Source organism: Tenrec ecaudatus, chromosome 2 (assembly GCF_050624435.1).
Source record: "Tenrec ecaudatus isolate mTenEca1 chromosome 2, mTenEca1.hap1, whole genome shotgun sequence".
Classification (NCBI taxonomy): Eukaryota; Metazoa; Chordata; class Mammalia; order Afrosoricida; family Tenrecidae; genus Tenrec; species Tenrec ecaudatus.
The window spans coordinates 280,736,064-280,753,020 of record NC_134531.1 but is presented as its reverse complement, the minus strand read 5'-3'; the positions used below and the strand labels follow the sequence as shown (position 1 = coordinate 280,753,020).

The 16,957-nt window shown below is 45.5% G+C and overlaps 2 protein-coding genes across 4 annotated transcripts in view; one reads left to right on the top strand and one right to left on the bottom strand.

Annotated features, from left to right (window-relative positions):
- Positions 1-1,596, bottom strand: part of TMEM39A (transmembrane protein 39A) — a 37,619-nt gene extending 36,023 nt beyond the window's left edge. Inside the window, exon 1 of one of the 3 annotated variants that reach the window (XM_075542478.1) lies at positions 1,280-1,596. The gene's annotated coding sequence lies outside the window, so the exon portion shown is untranslated. The remainder of the gene's footprint in view (positions 1-1,279) is intronic. The other 2 variants (XM_075542476.1, XM_075542477.1) reach the window with 2 other exon arrangements.
- A 7,641-nt stretch (positions 1,597-9,237) lies between these two features.
- Positions 9,238-16,957, top strand: part of POGLUT1 (protein O-glucosyltransferase 1) — a 24,234-nt gene continuing 16,514 nt past the window's right edge. The window contains exons 1-3 of the mRNA XM_075542475.1: positions 9,238-9,392; positions 10,071-10,161; positions 12,050-12,193. Coding sequence (XP_075398590.1) covers positions 9,323-9,392; positions 10,071-10,161; positions 12,050-12,193 — 305 coding nt within the window. The 5' untranslated portion in view covers positions 9,238-9,322. The remainder of the gene's footprint in view (positions 9,393-10,070; positions 10,162-12,049; positions 12,194-16,957) is intronic.

Here is a 16,957-nt window from a genome sequence, read left to right as displayed (position 1 = left end):
TCAAAACATTTCTTTCTACCTGAGTCCTTGGTATCAGGTACCATTAGGAATCTGCTCCTCCTTTTTTTCCCTCCCCCTTCCCTTCCTCATGAACCCTTGATAATTTATGATTTTTTTCGTGTCTTACACCAACTGCTGTCTCCCTTCACCCATTTTTCTGTTGTTCGCTTCCCTAGTTTATTATTTCTAAGGGGGAAATTTAATGAAATAAGCAGAAAAACTATGAATAGGCCTTGTAAAACTAGGTTTTCAAACAAATGTTCTCAGTGCCTCTTATACACTTTATTCCAATGAGAGAATTACTCAGACCTTAGGGATCAGAGCCTTGCTTCTGATCTGAACTGTACAGCATCAGAAAAGTCAGTATTTGTGTTCTTTATCTTTTTTCACATACCGGATATTACTACAATCAGATGGCAATGTATAAGAAACTCTACAACATATACTTTCCAGTCTTCTTTCATATATACTTTCAATTCAAGTGTTATTTCATGGAAAATCACTTTAAATACAGAACTATTTGCACAAAGCTAGGTTTTATGATCAAGACGTGGGGGACCTGAAATCAAATGTATCACATATTATCTGACCTTCAACGCTGCTGCTTCTTCAAAGACAAAAAAAAAAAAGTCACAGTCCTACAGAGACAGTTATTAGGACTGACAAAGACGAATGGAAACATACCTTTAACTCGCTAAAAGTAAAACTCTTTGACTTGTATCGCCATATGCTAGGATAAAACTGAAAAGAACGTAAATGGATGGATGCTCACCCCAGGAAAAGGTAAGCAAGATCACTTAGAAATTGCTGAAACTGCAAGACTAAACAGGTAAGCAACAGGTAAATACGCATACTGATCAGAAAGCGTCTGTTTCCACGGTCCATGGCGAAACCATAGTTCCACCAATATGGATACCAAAACCGTTCCCTAACCAATCCGGCCAATCACTGAAGAACGACACCCTGGAAAAACCCTGGTTTTCAATGCGTTACAGCAGACGGACCCGATGTTCCCCATTCTTAACCACCTTTGGCTCTAGATGAACCGACCCAAGTGAAACAAAGCATTCAGGGGCTGGATGTCGGTGAAGCCGGCTCTGGGTCAACTAAAGAGCAAAGAGATGTAAGGCAAAACGCTACGATGAAAGAGGCGGGGGTTGCGGATGGAGAAAGACGGCCCCGACGAGAGGGCGACAAAGCGGGCCCCCCGCCCCCGAGGACCGAAGCGGCCCAAGGCTGTGGGACAGCGCGGCAGGTCGCTAATACTAATAATACTCACGCATGGAGGAGGCCCGGCCGGTGGGGCGGGATCCCTGCAAGGAGGCGGCGGCTTTACAGGCTGGACCCCGGGCAAGAGGGCTCCCGCTCGGCTTCCAGGCGCCCCAGACCAGACGCTTGTCCGCACGCTGTCTCTACCCGGAGAGTCGAGAACGGGTGCGCAGGGTTCGGGCTACCCGATGTTTCCGACCCAACCGCCGAGCCAGGGCGAAATCCGAGGCCGACCGCCTGGAAGTCAGAGGCAGAGCCCAGCCCAGGCAGCGCTCATCCTCACCTCCATTACCGCGGAGCTGAGCAGACGTGGCAGCGCACGGCGATGACGTCACGCCGCGACGGCGGGCCGCCCGGACGCTCGCTGACCCCCGGAACTACACTGGCAGGCCGGACGGCAGGCCCCGCCTCTCCCGCCCTGACCCCGCCCCCTCCCGGCGCACCTGCGCAGAAGGACTAGCCTGCTCCGCGGCTCGCAAGCGCTCCTTCCCTACGCTTCTGGGCATGGTTGACGTAAGTTCCTTTCCGCCTGTCATCCAGCGGTGCAGGCACCCTTGGAAGGAACTTTTTTGTTTTCCCATAGGCTACAAGTAATAACCGCGCACGGGTTTAGCGTCCCTATTTTGCAGATAGGGATGATGAAGAGGCGACACTGCTAGATAAAGAAGCCAATGTCGTGCTTCAGCATCCTAACACGCGCTTACTATACGTTAGTAAAGGCTTCGATGTACCACAAAGAGCTTACAATCTATCGGGAGAGACATGCAACGTTTAAAGGATGCTTCATATCCAGGGATAGCACGGACGATGATGTGATTACGGATTGAAGTGTTGTCAATATCAAGAAGGGGTTCTCAGGATGTTTGGATTGCATTTAAAAACAAAAATCACACACACACACACTCCAAAGAGGACTAGGCGATTACTTGTTGGGCACGTGGGAGAATAGCTTTGTGCATTGGAAGCGGCACATACAAAGGTTAAATTCAAGAACTGCCCATTGTTTGGTATTGGGAGAAGAGTTAGGGGATCCAAGATGTGTGAGATGTATCGCTTCATAGATTTCCAGTGCCTTAAGAGAAAGGCATGTATACTGATTACATGGTTGTTACGTTGTTAATTGCCGAGAGTGCTGGGCATAGCAGAGCACAACGTGCATGGTGATGTGCTGGTTTACATGTCGGAGTGCCATTAGAAAGGTCAACAGTAGGAACCCACTAGCTGCACTATGGGAGAAAGCGGAGGTTGTCTGCTCCTGTAAAGATTTACAGCCTTGGAAACTCCCATCACCATTCTACTCTGCTCCCCAGGGTAAATATGAGTTGGAATTAACTCAGTGGCAGTGGGTTTACTAAACTTAATAAGTGGCAGAGCTGGAATATAGAGCCAGCCTGGCCCATATCAAAACCAAATCAATATTCCTAAATATTCCACATGTACCTACTATACTACAAGCCGGGTTTTTTTGGTAAGCTGTTTTTTATTAATTTACAAAATCCAATGAAGATCTCTCCATTTTTTATTGATTTCGCTCACCTTGTAAGGTAGGGAATGTTGTACACACATATATTTACTTCATAGTTTTACTAGCATATACTTCACGTATACAATATAATCTTTCAATCATATTTGTGCAGATTTGCAGTCAGCACCATAATAAATTTTGGTACATTTTCTCCTACTCTTTGTTGTTAACTCCCCATTCCTCCCTATCCTCCCCTGTCATGCCCCTATACCGTTATCAAGTTATCCAGTTATTATTTCTATAGATCTATCTAGCCTGGATTTCACAAAGAAAAATCACATAACAAACAGCAAAACCCAGCAACAAAGACTAAACAGAGAACAGGCTCAATCAAAAAGAAAACAGAAAATATTAAAAACTGAAACAAACCTGAAATTTAAAATAAGTCAAACTGGAGATCAGATGATATTACATTTTAATTAACAACACCTGTCATAATAGACCTTATAATGCTCTCAGAGAGGATTCACCCGAAGCTTATTAATCCATACGGGGGCTCTGCAAATGCATTTTGAACTTTACTGTCATCAATAGTCTTCTGCGAAACAGCTCTTCCCACTTTAAACTCTGATACCATTCTCCACTTTGGATTTGTATTTTACTATTCATAATCTCTGAATCACATAGGTGACTGCTTCTGGGTAAACTGAGTGGATGCCTCACTCAAATGGCTACTTGTTGAAAGCTAAGCCTTTAAGACCCCAGATGCTATTTTTTTCTGAGAGCTGGGGATCATCTGGTTTCTTCACCACACTTTGCTAGAGTACCCATATGTTCAGTGATCTCTTCATGAAACTGAGCATCGAGCAGGGCTGTGCCATAAGAATCTTCGTTCTTAGATTGAGCCTAGAATTAAGTGCAGGCTCCAAATCCATTCATATGTCTATGGCTCACTGTAGGTACATCATCATTTTATGATAGATAGCATTATAAGTCATGCCTCTGTGACATAAGGTACTTCTATTAATAACCAAACTCACTGCCAGCAAGTCAATGACAACTCATATTAACCCCTTGTGGGTTTTCGAGAATGTAACTATTTACAGGAGTAGAAAATCCAGTCTTCCTCCTGTAGAGAGGCTGGTGGTTTTGACCATGGTGTTGACCATGTGGCTGGCAGCCTAACCCCTAACCACTACACCACCACGCTCCTTAATTCTATCTATAGTATCATTTAGCCAATGGTGTACAATTTAAAATACTTGAGAAAAGGAAATGTACCAATATCTTTACATTTGCTCCTCTTAACTGCTTCCAAACTTGAAACTCCTTTACCCCTTTTCAGTTTACTTACTTCTTTATTCATCAATTATTTATTTAATACTTATTGGTGTCTTTGATAGAGCCCGGGTAGCTTAGTGGGTCATGTACTGGGGTGCTAATGGCAAGGTCAGGAATTCTTATCTAACAGCCATTCCTCTGGAGAAAGATGAGGCTTCCTACACGTAGGAAGATTTACAGATTTCCAGGCTCAGAAACTGCAGTTTTCCGAGAAGTACAGTTCTCTTGTGAACTGCCCGGTAGGGTCACTATGAGTTAGAACTGACTTGGTGGCAGTGGATTTGATTTCAGAGTGCCTGCAAAAGGTCTTATCTGCTAACCCAAAGTTTGCAGGTTTGAATCAGACACCTGAAACGAAAGGCAAGATGATTTGCTTGCAAAAAATCAGCTCCTGAACCTCGTATGGCACCCAGTTCTACAGCGACATGCATGGGGTGCCAGGAACTGGAATCTGACTCCATGGCAACTGGTTTAGCTTAGTGTGTCAGGCATGTTCTAAGGAACATGATAGGTAAATGGTTGTCCTCGGGGAACTGATATTCTCGTGAGAAAACATTGATTTAATGAATAAAATAATTACAAGTCATGAAAAAGATTATGAAGAAGAAGCTAGAAAATAGGAGCCCTGGTGATGCGATGGTTACAAGTTGGGCTGCGAGCTGCATGGGCAGCAGTTGAAAGCCGCCAGCAGCTGCACGGGAGAAAAACGGGTTTTTCTATTCCCATAAACAGTTAAAGACTCAGGAACCCACAAGGGTCGAGATGAGTCACTATTGACTCAATGGAAGTGTGTTTGGCTTGGTTATTGATAAAAGTACCTTATTGCACAGGAGAATGACTTATAAAGTTATCTATCATGAAAGGATGATGTCTCTAATGTGAACCAGAGATAAATAAACATAGACACATGAATGGATTTGGGCTTCCACTTAATTCTAGGCTCAACCTAAGAACAATTTTTCTTATGACATGGTCCTGCTTGATGCTCTCTTCCATGAAATGGTTACTGAGCATCTGGGTATTATAGCAATGTTTGGTGGAGAAACCAGATGATGCCTGCCTATCAGAAAGAATCCTGTAAGCGGTCTAAAAGGCTTATCTTCAAACAAGCAGCCATCTAACTGAGGCATCCAGTCAGTCCACAAGAAAGACAGACACCTGTCTGTGTGATATAGAGATTATAAATAATAAAATACAAAGGAGGGAATGGTATCAGACTACCCAAGTCATGATATTTTCCATCGCCTGATATGCATGAGAAAGCTAGACAATGAATAGGGAAGACCACAGAATTGACTTTGAACTAGGGTGTTAGGGAACAATATTAAATATGCTATGGAAGCCAGGAGAAAGAACAGCCAGAATGCTTAGAATCAAGGATGGTGAGTTTTCCTCTCAAGCGCTTCAGATCTGTTATCAGGAAAAGACTAGTCCCTGGGGAAGGACATCATGCTCGGTCAAAGGTCAGCCAAAGAGAGGAAATCCCTTGGTGACACAGATTGATACAGTGGCATCAATAGCATAACAGGGTCAAACATTGGAAGGAATGCAAACAGCTGGCAATTTTACTACTCTTGATCTTAGCCAAAAGGCCGAGAAGCGATCCACCTGGCAATTTTATTCTGTTGTACATGGGGTCACTATTCGTCAGAACTGACTGGGCCAGCATCAAACAGGAAGTTACTCCAACAGTTAAAACATCTTGTTACAGAGAGGCCTGCGGTGTACTTCTTTGCAACCCCCTTGGGGTCTAATGGTCCTATGAGACATTCAAGGGCTCAACAGAAGAATGCTATCTAGCAAGCTGTTTGATGCCCTGGAAAGAAGGATCTAGCCTGGGCTCTATCCCAAGACTTGGTTGTCCCACTTGATTGGGCTAAGCTGAAGCAGGTCAGGGCCCGTTTCCCTGCAGGTCCCCGGAGGTCGGCACAGACAGAGCCAGAGAAGATAACTGGTGAAACCAGGTGCTCTAGGTTCAAAGAAAGCTGCAAGGAGTCAACAAGTAATTCTCAGTGTCCAGACCTCATATGCTAATGGCCACACATTGCACCGCCCCTTTAAAAACCCTTGCCCCGCCCCTCCTCCTGCTGAGCAAGACTTCCCTGACCCGTTGGCCTGGCTCAGGGCACCTCATCAGGGAGCTTTACCACTAATAAAGCTACTTCTGTTTCTGCTCTCCCTTGTCCTGTCAGTTATGGCTGTCTGTCTCCCTGTACCTCGGTTTTACTTTACACCACTCACTGAAATTGTGGGAAGACTTAGAAAATAAGATGTTTTACAATTTAAAAAAAGAAAAGATGTTTTAAATGATAATTCGCGTTACTAGACGTATTCTCCCAGGGATTCTAAGTAAGATACAAGCCTCATCCCCCTAGGCTCAGATTTATTTTGGGGGGAGGGGCTCTTACAGCTCTTATCACAATCCATACATAGCTTGACACAATGGATGGGTGGGTGGATTGTCAAAATAGCTTCATGGGCCCCCAATAAAATGATTAAAACAACAGAACAATCCATATATGAATTGTGTCAGGCATATTTTTGCATGTATTGCCATCATTATTTTCTAAACATTTACATTCTGTTTGAGCCCTTGTTATCAGCTCCTCTTTCCCCCCCCCCACCGTCATGGTCCCTTGATGAGTTATAAATTATTATTATTTTCATGTCTTGCACTGCACTGACCACTGTCTCTCTTCCCCCATGGTTTCTGTTGTTCATCTCCCTGAGTAGGGTGGGGGGGGGGGGTTCTGTGTCAATTATTGTGATCAGTTCTTCCGTCTTTTTTGATGGTTCCTGAATCATCAATATTTGCACATTGAATTCTTCAACATTGCAATGTGAGTCTTGAATAATTGAATTATTTTTATTTTTCAGTTTGAGAAATACTGAGCATATTTTTCCCTTTTGGTTTTCTGACTCCAAGATTTTACATTTTTTATTACAATACTGTACCTTGACTTCTCGAGCTGCCCTTTGAAATTTTTGTTCCTCTCTTATATTTCATCATTTTCTCGTCACTTTATTTTTTTAATTTATTTTTTATTTTATTTTTTAAAAACAATTTATTAGGGGCTCATACAACTCTTATCACAGTCCATACATATACATACATCAATTGTATAAAGCACATCCATACATTCCCTGCCCCAATCATTCTCAAAGCATTTGCTCTCCACTTAAGCCTTTTGCATCAGGTCCTCTTTTTTTTTTCCCTCCCTCCCCACTCCCTCTCCAGTCACTGTAGATTCCCTTTGTCTAAAAGGAAAATCCAGAGTCTCTTCTGCCATCCGTTTTGAGCTTTTCTTTCTTTCTTTGTAAAAATAACTTTTAGCGTTCTTCATATATTAGCATCTTAATGCAAATCCACAACTTGTCTGATCCTCTGTCATTAGTGTCCTATTCTTGAGATGGTCAGCAGTGGAAAATCACCAGAAGCTCCATGTGAGAAAGATTTACCTCCCCCACGACTCTAGATAAGGTTGCTAGAAGTAAAACACAACGTATGGATTCAGTGGTTAATGACATCAATATTTATTCATGTCATTAATGTCATCAATGTTCCCATTTTGTTTTTGATGACTTCTATTTTACTAGATTTATATTTTATCATTCCATGTTCTGTTTATTTTTACAGCTAAAATGACAAAACAAAACAAAACAACCCAATCCATACATCAATTGTAGCAAGCATATTTGCACATATGCTGCCATCATTATTTTCTAAACATTTACTTTCTATCTGAGCCCTTGCTATCAGCACTTCTTTTTTCCCTCCTTCCCCCCACGATAAATTAAAAATTACTATTAGTTTCATATCTTACACTGAGTGATCGCTGTCTTCCTTCCCCCACGGTTTCTGTTGTCTCTTCCAGGGGTGTGTGTGTGGCTATGTGTCCATTATTGTATCAATTCCCCCTTGCTCCCCTGCTGTGCCCACCTTCCTCCTACACTCCTGGTATCACTACTCCATTTCTGTTCCTGAGGGGCTTCTCTGACCTGGATTCTCTGTGTCTTGAGTTCTTATCTGTACCAGTGTATGTGCTCAGGTATAACCTGAGGGTGAGGAAGCTCAGGAACTAGTATGTTTCATCATTGTTATACTGCACCCTGGTCAACTCATCCCTTTCTTGTGACCCCTCTGTGAGGGGATGTCCCATTGTCTACAGATGGGTTTTTGGTCTCTGCTCCGACCTGCTCGCCCCCCCCCCCACTCTTCTCAACAATGTCGTTTTTGTTTGTTTGTGGTCTTCTGTTGCTGGTTATCCAATCCCATCGACACTTCGTCATCACACAGGCTGGTGTCCTTCTTCCATATGGGCTTATTGCTAGATGGTTGCTTGTTTACTTTCAACCTTTTGATAGCTGGGCACCATCAGCTTTCTTCACCACATTTGCTTGTGCACCCATTTTGTCTTGCCAGGTTGGTAGAACAAATTGTTCTTGCATTGAGGCAGGGCTTGAGCAGAGGCCCAAAGTCCGTCCACTACAATGTATTGCCATATATGTACTTCCGCCAATCCCTCTATTTTTACATATTTACATATGTGCTCACCTATGTTTCTATCTCCATCCATAGCTTTGCTTCCTAGATCTTTCCTCTGTTTCCTTTTACCTTCCTCCTGCCCCACCATCACACCTGCCCTTCTCCTACCTCTTAGTAATTCCTCTCAACTAGATTGCTGCTTAAGCTCAGATTTTATTAGGGGCGAGGAGGAACGAACTGTAGATCTCTGCTCTAAAGTGGGTGAAGGGAGACAGGGCAAGATATAACAAAATAACAATGTATCAATGATCAAGGGTTCATGAGGGAGGGGGAAAAATGAGGAGCTGATGCCAGGGGCTTAGGTGGAGAGCAAATGTTCTGAGAATGATGAGGGCAATGAATGTACAAATGTGCTCAACACAATTGAAGAATGCTTGGATTGTGATAAGAGTTGTATGAGCCCCTAATAAAACGATTTAAAAAAGAAATCTATCCTGATATACCAAAAAAACCCAAAACAAAAAACCAACAACCAAAAAACAAAAAAAGCGAGCCCAGGTCCCGCGCCCTGCGGCGGCGGGCCGGCTTAGTGCGGGCAGCAGCGCGCAGTGCGGAGCCCCAGCTGGGCGCGCCGCAGTCCCGGGCAGGCTCGCGCCGGGCCGGAAGGCGGGGAGGAGGGAGCGCACGCGGGGCGGCCCGGGCCGGCGGTGCAGCGCTCCGGCCATCTTTGTGCGGGGCCGCGCCGGGGCGGGGAGTCCGCGATGGGGCCGCTGTCCGTGGGGCTGCTGTGGCTGCTCTGCGCCCCGGCGCTGGGGCGCCAGAAGGAGGCAGGTGGGCTGGGGCTGCAGGCCGGGCTGCGCGCCGCGGTGGGCCCGGGAGCGCAGGGCGGGCGGCCACCGGGCAGGCGGCGCCGCTTCTCCTACCGCTGCCCATGCGTCCGAATGCAGCGGATTGGGAGCCCGGGAGAGCATTGGCTACTCTGTATCTGCTTCACACCACACTCTGCGGGGGTATTGTATTCGTGTGTGTGTGTGTGTGTGTGTGTATGTGTGTGTGTGTGTGTGTGTGTGTGTGTGTGTGTGTGTGTGTGAGAGAGAGAGAGAGAGAGAGAGAGAGAGAGAGAGAGAGAGAGAGAGAGAGAGAGAGAGAGAGAGAGAGAGAGAGAGAGAGAGAGAGAGAGAGAGGTGGCTGGGAAGAAGAAAGGGTCAATGTCTGTGCGTGTTCATTGATCTTTATGGGCCTCGGGTTGATTACTAGAAAGTGAGAGTCTTTCACTGGCTAGTTTATCTACAGTCTTCTGAGTGGCAAGGATTCAGCTTGGGAATTTGCCATTTTCTTGGACTTAACCTATGGGGAGTGAGGGAGACCATCGTTCCTGGTGTTTGGTTTTGGTCCATGAGATGGGCAGAGGATTATCCAAAAGCTTTGCTCTACTGTAGCTTCCGGCTGCTGCTGTTCTGTGGGAACTGCCTATGGGTGCTTGGTTAACTCTCACCCCACTTTTTCAAGGTTCAAAGTGGAAAGTCTTGACTGACCAGATTCAAAGGTCTTTGGAGAACTATGAACCATGTGTGAGTGAAGACTGCAGCTGCTACCACGGGTGAGTTTTCACTTTGAATGGTCTTCCACATTGGCTTGGTTTTGCAAAGCAGAAGGACTCTCGTTTTTTTAATCGTTTTATTAGGGGCTCATACAACTCTTATCACAATCCATACATACATCAACTGTGTATGATGCGATCGCCGCAGACAATGGGTGCATAAGCAAATGTGGCAAAGAAAGCTGATGGTGCCCGGCTATAAAAAGATATAGTGTCTAGGATCTTAAAGGCTGAAAGGTAAACAAGCGGCCATATAGCTCAGAAGCAACAAAGCCCACATGGAAGAAGCACACTAGCCTGTGCGATCACGAGGTGTCAAAGGGATCAGGTATCAGGCATCATCAGAACAAAAAGTCTTACCACAGTGAACGACAGGGAGAGTGCGGGGTGGAGACCCAAAGCCCATTTGTAGGCCACTGGACATCCCCTTACAGAAGGGTATCAGGGAAGACACAAGCCAGTCAGGGTGCGATGTAGCAACGATGAAAACGACAACTTTCCTGTAGTTTCTCAATGCTTCCCCTCCCAACCCCCCTCCCCCCCACTATCATGATCCCAATTCTACCTTGCAAGTCTGGATAGAGCAGAGGATGTACACTGGTACAGATAGGAGCTGGAGGCACAGGGAATTCAGGGAGGATGATCCCTTCAGGACCAGGGGTGAGAGTGGCGATAGTGGGAAGGTAGAGGGAGGGTGGGTTGGAAAGGGGGAACCGATTACAAGAAGTACTCTTAAGATCCAGAAGAGACCTTGGTTACAATAGTGAGCGAGCCAAGCACATTTTGAAAGCAGACAAACACGCCTGAGGTGGCTTTCCTATTTCTAAGGGGAGGAAAAGGCCCTAAGAGAGGGAAGGCCGGGTCGTCTCAGCATTGCTGCTAACTCCCTGTGGGGCTGAGTTTAGGTACTTGCCAGTTTCCCCCATTGAACTTCATACGGTCAAGGTCTACATCTTAATCATTATTACTTTCCCCAGGGCCAGCCGTAAGTACTCAATACAGATTGCGGAATTAATGAATATGTTAGTAAATGAATATAATTGTAAGTTTTCTGTTGGTTATTTTTAAAACATGTGGCTTAGAGTGGTATGGTAGGAAGATATCTTGGCAAGCTGTCAGGAGGCATGAGGCCTAGTCCTGCATCTCCTGCTAATTGGCTCCGTGGTAAGCCACTTACCTTACTGTGTACTAAGCTTTTAAAAGAGATGCAAAAGCGGTTCATTCTGGTTATTACTGTTAGGCTGATAGAACAGGTGGATGGGTATCAGCCAGACAGACTAGAACAAGGCGGCCAGACAGTATTAGGCTGTATGTGTCACAAACCATACTTTCTGTGAGATTCTGAGGAAGGGAGGTCAGAGGGGACTTGGTGGTTGTGACCATGACGTGAGTGACGTGAAGGAGGAGTAGAGGTCAGTTAAGGAAGAGGCAATCCATACGTTGGGAGGAAACAGAAGTTGATTTGCATTTTACTTTTTGAGCCTTTGTTGTTATTAATGTTTTGCTAGGAGCCCTGATGGTGCAGTAGTTAGGCATTGGGATGGTAACCTCCAGGTCAGTAGTTTGAAACCACCAGCTGCTCCTTGGGAGGAAGATGAGGCTTTCAATTCCTGTAAAGAGTTACAGTCTCAGAAACACACAGGGGCATTTCTCCCCTGCCCCATAGGGTCACCAGGAGTCAGAATTAATGCAAAAGCAGAAAGCTTGGTTTGGGGTTTGATTTGTGCTCCCCGGGTGAGGGTGGAGCAGGAATTGCTCATTTCTGCCCTTCATTGTTTTTCTCTGCTGACTGCAGCTTATAATACTAAACTGAAATGCAGCTAGGAAGTAGGCAGAATCGTGTAACTCTCTTGGCCTTCCTTCCTTGATGGTTCCTGTTCTTTCTCAGTGTCACAGAACAGGACCTGACTCCTTTCCGAGGAGGCATCTCGAAGAAGATGATGGCAGACGTCATCAAGCGGAAGCTGGGGACCCATTATCAGGTCATTAAGAACAAACTATACCGGGAACGTGACTGCATGTTCCCTTCAAGGTAAGTGTCATGAAGCCTATACAAATATATCTTCCGACCCTATCTTGTTTGGGCTCATTTGATATAGTTTGTACAGAGTACGTCAACTCAGGACTGACCGAAGTGAATTCATCTTCACATTTCTGATGGAGCCCCGGTGGCACAGTAGGCTACGTTGGGCTGCTAGCTTGCAAGGTGAGGAGTTCCAAACCACCAGCTGTTCTAAGGATAAACTGTGAGGCGTTCTGCTCCCGTAAAGAATGACTGTCTTAGAAACCCACAGGAGCAGTTCTCTTTGCCCTAAAAGGTGGCTAGGAGTTGTCCACTCAACGGCAGTGAGCTCCTTTTTAAAATAAAGTAGTGACAAGTTCTTCTTGCCTTGGCAGTTTTCTAGTGAACTCTTGCCCCTTTCTCCTACATCATCACCTTACTTTGCTGTACATGGTGAACCTACGAAGCATTTGTTCACTGGTCTGGCTGAAAGAATTATGTGCGCTATATGGGGGACATGATCTTCAAATGCTCCTCCAGTCTCATCTTTAGCAAGAGCCTAGCATGCAGCGTGGGGAAGGCCCAGCTCCTTCTTTTTGGAGAGGCTTGAGTTGTACCGACCTTGACTCTCTCCCTCTTCTCTTTTTTTCCTGGATACAGTAGCTACAGAACACAGACCTAGGTGAGCTGAGCTGAAGTGTAGGTACTTATGAGAGTCTGTCATGGTCTGAGTATTGTAGATACCAGGTGTTTAAGGATAGGTAGGTCTCAGACTTGAGAGGAAGAACTGAGACTACAGTGCAAGGCACCTCTAGCCAGAACTTCAGGTGTGAGACAGGCGGTAACATAAAAGTGGGCTAAGTGCCAAGATGAGGGAACACCGAGGATCACAGGCTGAGTCTAGAATTTGCGTTTAGGCAGCATTACAAACAACACATGATAGAGCTTCCTATCAGGGACCCCTCACTCCCTTTTTCTTTTTTTAAATCCAAATCTTTATCAAATGAACCCAAAGAAGCCTGTTTTCTTTGACTCAATTCTAACTCGTAGCACCCTTCTAGGGCAGAGTGGAACTTCCCTACTTCATTTCCAAGGCTCCGATCTTTAAGAAAGCAAAGTGACACAGCTTTCTCCTACAGAGGGGGTGGGTTTGAACCGCCAACCTCTCCGCTAGCTGCTAAGCACTGTATAAGCACTGTGCCACCAGGCTTCTCTCCATATGCTTTAGAAGACACAGAAACCAGAGGGTATCATCTTGACAACCCAGGAATCTCATTCTACTCTCTGTTCTTCTTCTTCTTTCACCGCAACTGTATTATCAATGAATGCACATTCACTGTGAGAACAAGTAGAAGGACCAAGAAAGAAATTAAATATCACTGTTGTGGATTGTCATCTGTGCCCCCATACGTGTTTTAAATGCTGACCTCAGTGTCCCTAGTTGGGAGCAGGTTGTCTCTGTAATGGTAACGAGGCAGGCTCAGTGTAGGGGTGTCTCTTAGGTGATAACAGAGAGAATAAACACACTAGTGGGTGAGCAGAGGGAGGGGAGGAGAAGCCATAGGAAGATTCCCTGGGAGCAGAAGCCCAAAGACACAAGGAACTTCTTCTAGAGTAGGTGTGGGGGCCTTTTTTTTTCGGCCAAGGGTCATTTGGATATTTAGAACATCATTTCTTTTTTTTAAAAACATTTTATTAGAGGCTCATACAACTCTTATCACAATCCATACATACACATACATCAATTGTATAAAGCACATCTGTACATTCTTTGCCCTAATCATTTTCAAAGCATTTGCTCTCCACTGAAGCCCTTTGCATCAGGTCCTCTTTTTTTCCCCCTCCCTCCCTGCTCCCCCCTCCCTCATGAGCCCTTGATAATTTATAGTTTATTATTTTGTCATATCTTGCCCTATCTGGTGTCTCCCTTCACCCCTTCTCTGTAGTCCGTCCCCCAAGGAGGAGGTCACATGTAGATCCTTGTAATCAGTTCCCCCTTTCCAACCCACTCACCCTCTACTCTCCCAGTAATGCCCCTCACACCCTGAAGGTATCATCCACCCTGGATTTCCTGTGCCTCCAGCTCTTATATGCAGCATTGAACAACTTCTGCTCTATCCAGACTTGCAAGGTAGAATTCGGATCATGGTAGTTGGGGGTGGGGAGGAAGCATCCAGGATCTGGGGGAAAGCTGTATTCTTCATCGGTGCTACATCGCACCCTGACTGACTCATCTCCTCCCCTAGACCCCTCTGTGAGGGGATCTCCAGTGGCCGACAAATGGGCTTTGGGTCTCCACTCTGCACTTCCCCCTTCATTCACTATGGTAAGATTTTTTGTTGTTGTTGATGATGCCTTATACCTGATCCCTTTGGTACCTCGTGATCACACAGGCTGGTGTGCTTGTTCCATGTGGGCTTTGTTGCTTCTGAGCTAGATGGCTGCTTGTTCACCTTCAAGCCTTTAAAACCCCAGACACTATCTCTTTTGATAGCCGGGCACCATCAGCTTTCTTCGCCACATTTGCTTATGCACCCGTTTGTCCTCAGCTATCATATCATGGAGGTGCGCAGCCAATGATATGATTTTTTATTCTTTGATGCCTGATACCTGATCCCTTTGGGACCACGTGATCACACAGGCTGGTGTGTTCTTCCATGTGGGCTTTGTTGCTTCTGAGCTAGATGGCCGCTTGTTTATCTTCAAGCCTTTAAGACCCCAGACACTATCTCTTTTGATAGCCAGGCACCATCAGCTTTCTTCACCACATTTACTTGTTCACCCGCTTTGGCTTCAGCAGTTGTGTCGGGAGGGTGAGCATCATTGAATGCCAATTTAATAGAAGAAAGCATTCATGCATTGAGGGAGTGCTTGAGTAGAGGCCCAAGGTCCTTCCGCCACCTTAATACTAAACCTATAAATATAGACACATAGATCTATTTCCCCATCATATATATATTTGCATGTACATGTCTTTGTCTAGACCTCTATAAATGCCCTTTGCCTCCTAGCTCTTTCCTCTCTTTCCCTTGATTTTCCTCCTGCCCCACTATCATGCTCTGTCCCCACCTGGGTTACAGCTATACCTCTTCTTTACATAACCTTACCCTTGATCATTCCCTACCAGGCCTGCCACTCCCCCCTCACTACCAATTTGGATCCCATGTTGTTCCCTTGTCCCTGGGTTTGTTAACACCACTTCCTTACTCCCCCCCCACCTCCCCCATCCCAAGTCCCCCCGGAAATGTCGGTTCCATTGTTTTTCCTCCAGATTGTTCATCCAGCCTGTCTTATTTAGACAGACCTGTGGAGATAATAACATGCACAAAAACAAGACAGAGGAAAACAAAGCAACAGTATACAACCAGACAACAAAACAGCAACAACAAACAACTGACAAAGGACAAAACAAAACACATCAAGAAAGAAAAGCTTGTATAGTTAGTTCAAGGATTGTTTGTTGGCCTTTAGGGGTGTTTTCCAGTCCAGTCTGTTGGGGCTTCATGCCCTGGCCCCAAAGTAGAACATCATTTCTTATAAATGAATGATGGCTAAGGAGCCCTGGTGGCATAGTGGTTATGCATTGAGCTGCTAACCAAGGCCAGTAGTTCAAAACCACTAGCCTCTCCTTGGGAAAAAGATGAGACTACTTTCAGCCTCCAAAACCCACAGGGGCAGTTTTACTCTGACCTATAGGGTCACTATGGTTCAGTATTGACTCCAGGACAATGAGCTTGGTTTGTGAATTGATGGTTGGAACTGCGTGTCTTTGGTGAGGTGTGTGATGTTGGCTGGTGTTGATTTCACAGGACTGAGACGGCCTGTGGGCTGAGGTTCCCCTTTTCTGCTCTGGCGGCAGCAAAGAAAGGCTTCCCCTAGAACTTGAACTATGAAACGTCTAGCCTCGTCGACACTGTGAAGAAATCCAGGTCTCATTTCTTAAAGCTGCTGACTTGTATTTCGGTTACAGCAACACCAGACAATGAAAGCAGTCACGTCATGTGCTTGTACGCTGAGGGAATCCGTTCCAGGTGGACTGCCAAGGGTCAGGCGGATAGAGGAGGAGTGGGGAAAGTCATGGGGCACTTTAAACAGACGCTTGTTTCATTATACTGCAGAATCATAGAGGATTTAAGTACAAATTATGAGCCCAATTTTCACAAATTAGAAACAAAGTAGAAGAGGCACTAATGGATTTTAAAAGCTTTCCCAAATGCTCAGGAGCTAGTTGGACAATTTCCAGGTGAAAGTTAGGACTTTCAGAGTTTCTAAAAGGCACATACGTGCTGATTCTAGACCACACAGTGTCAGGATCAGCAGTGCCCTAAGGAAGAACAGGTCTTTATTTCACTGACAAAAGCGTGGTCCACGACAGTGGTTCTCAACCTTCCTCATGCCGCAACCCTTAATACATTTCCTCATGTTGTGGCCCCCAACCATAAAAATTACTTTCATTGCTACTTCATCACTGTCATTTTGCTACTGTTATGAATCGGGTTACCCCTGTGAAAGGGTCATTCGACCCCCAAAGAGGTTGTGACTCACAGGTTGACAACCGCTGGTCTACTTACATTCTGGTGCTGGTGAAGAAGATGGAAAGTCCCATGGACTGCCAAAAGGACAGACAAGTCTGTCTTGGAAGAAGCAAGGCCGGAGTCCTTCTTAGAGGCAAGGATGGCAAGACTTTGTCTGACCTACCTTGGACAATGTTGTCGGGAGAGAGCCGTCCCTGGAGAAGGCCTTCATGCTTGGTAGAGTGGAGTGGCGTGGGAAAACATGCTTGGTAGAGTGGAG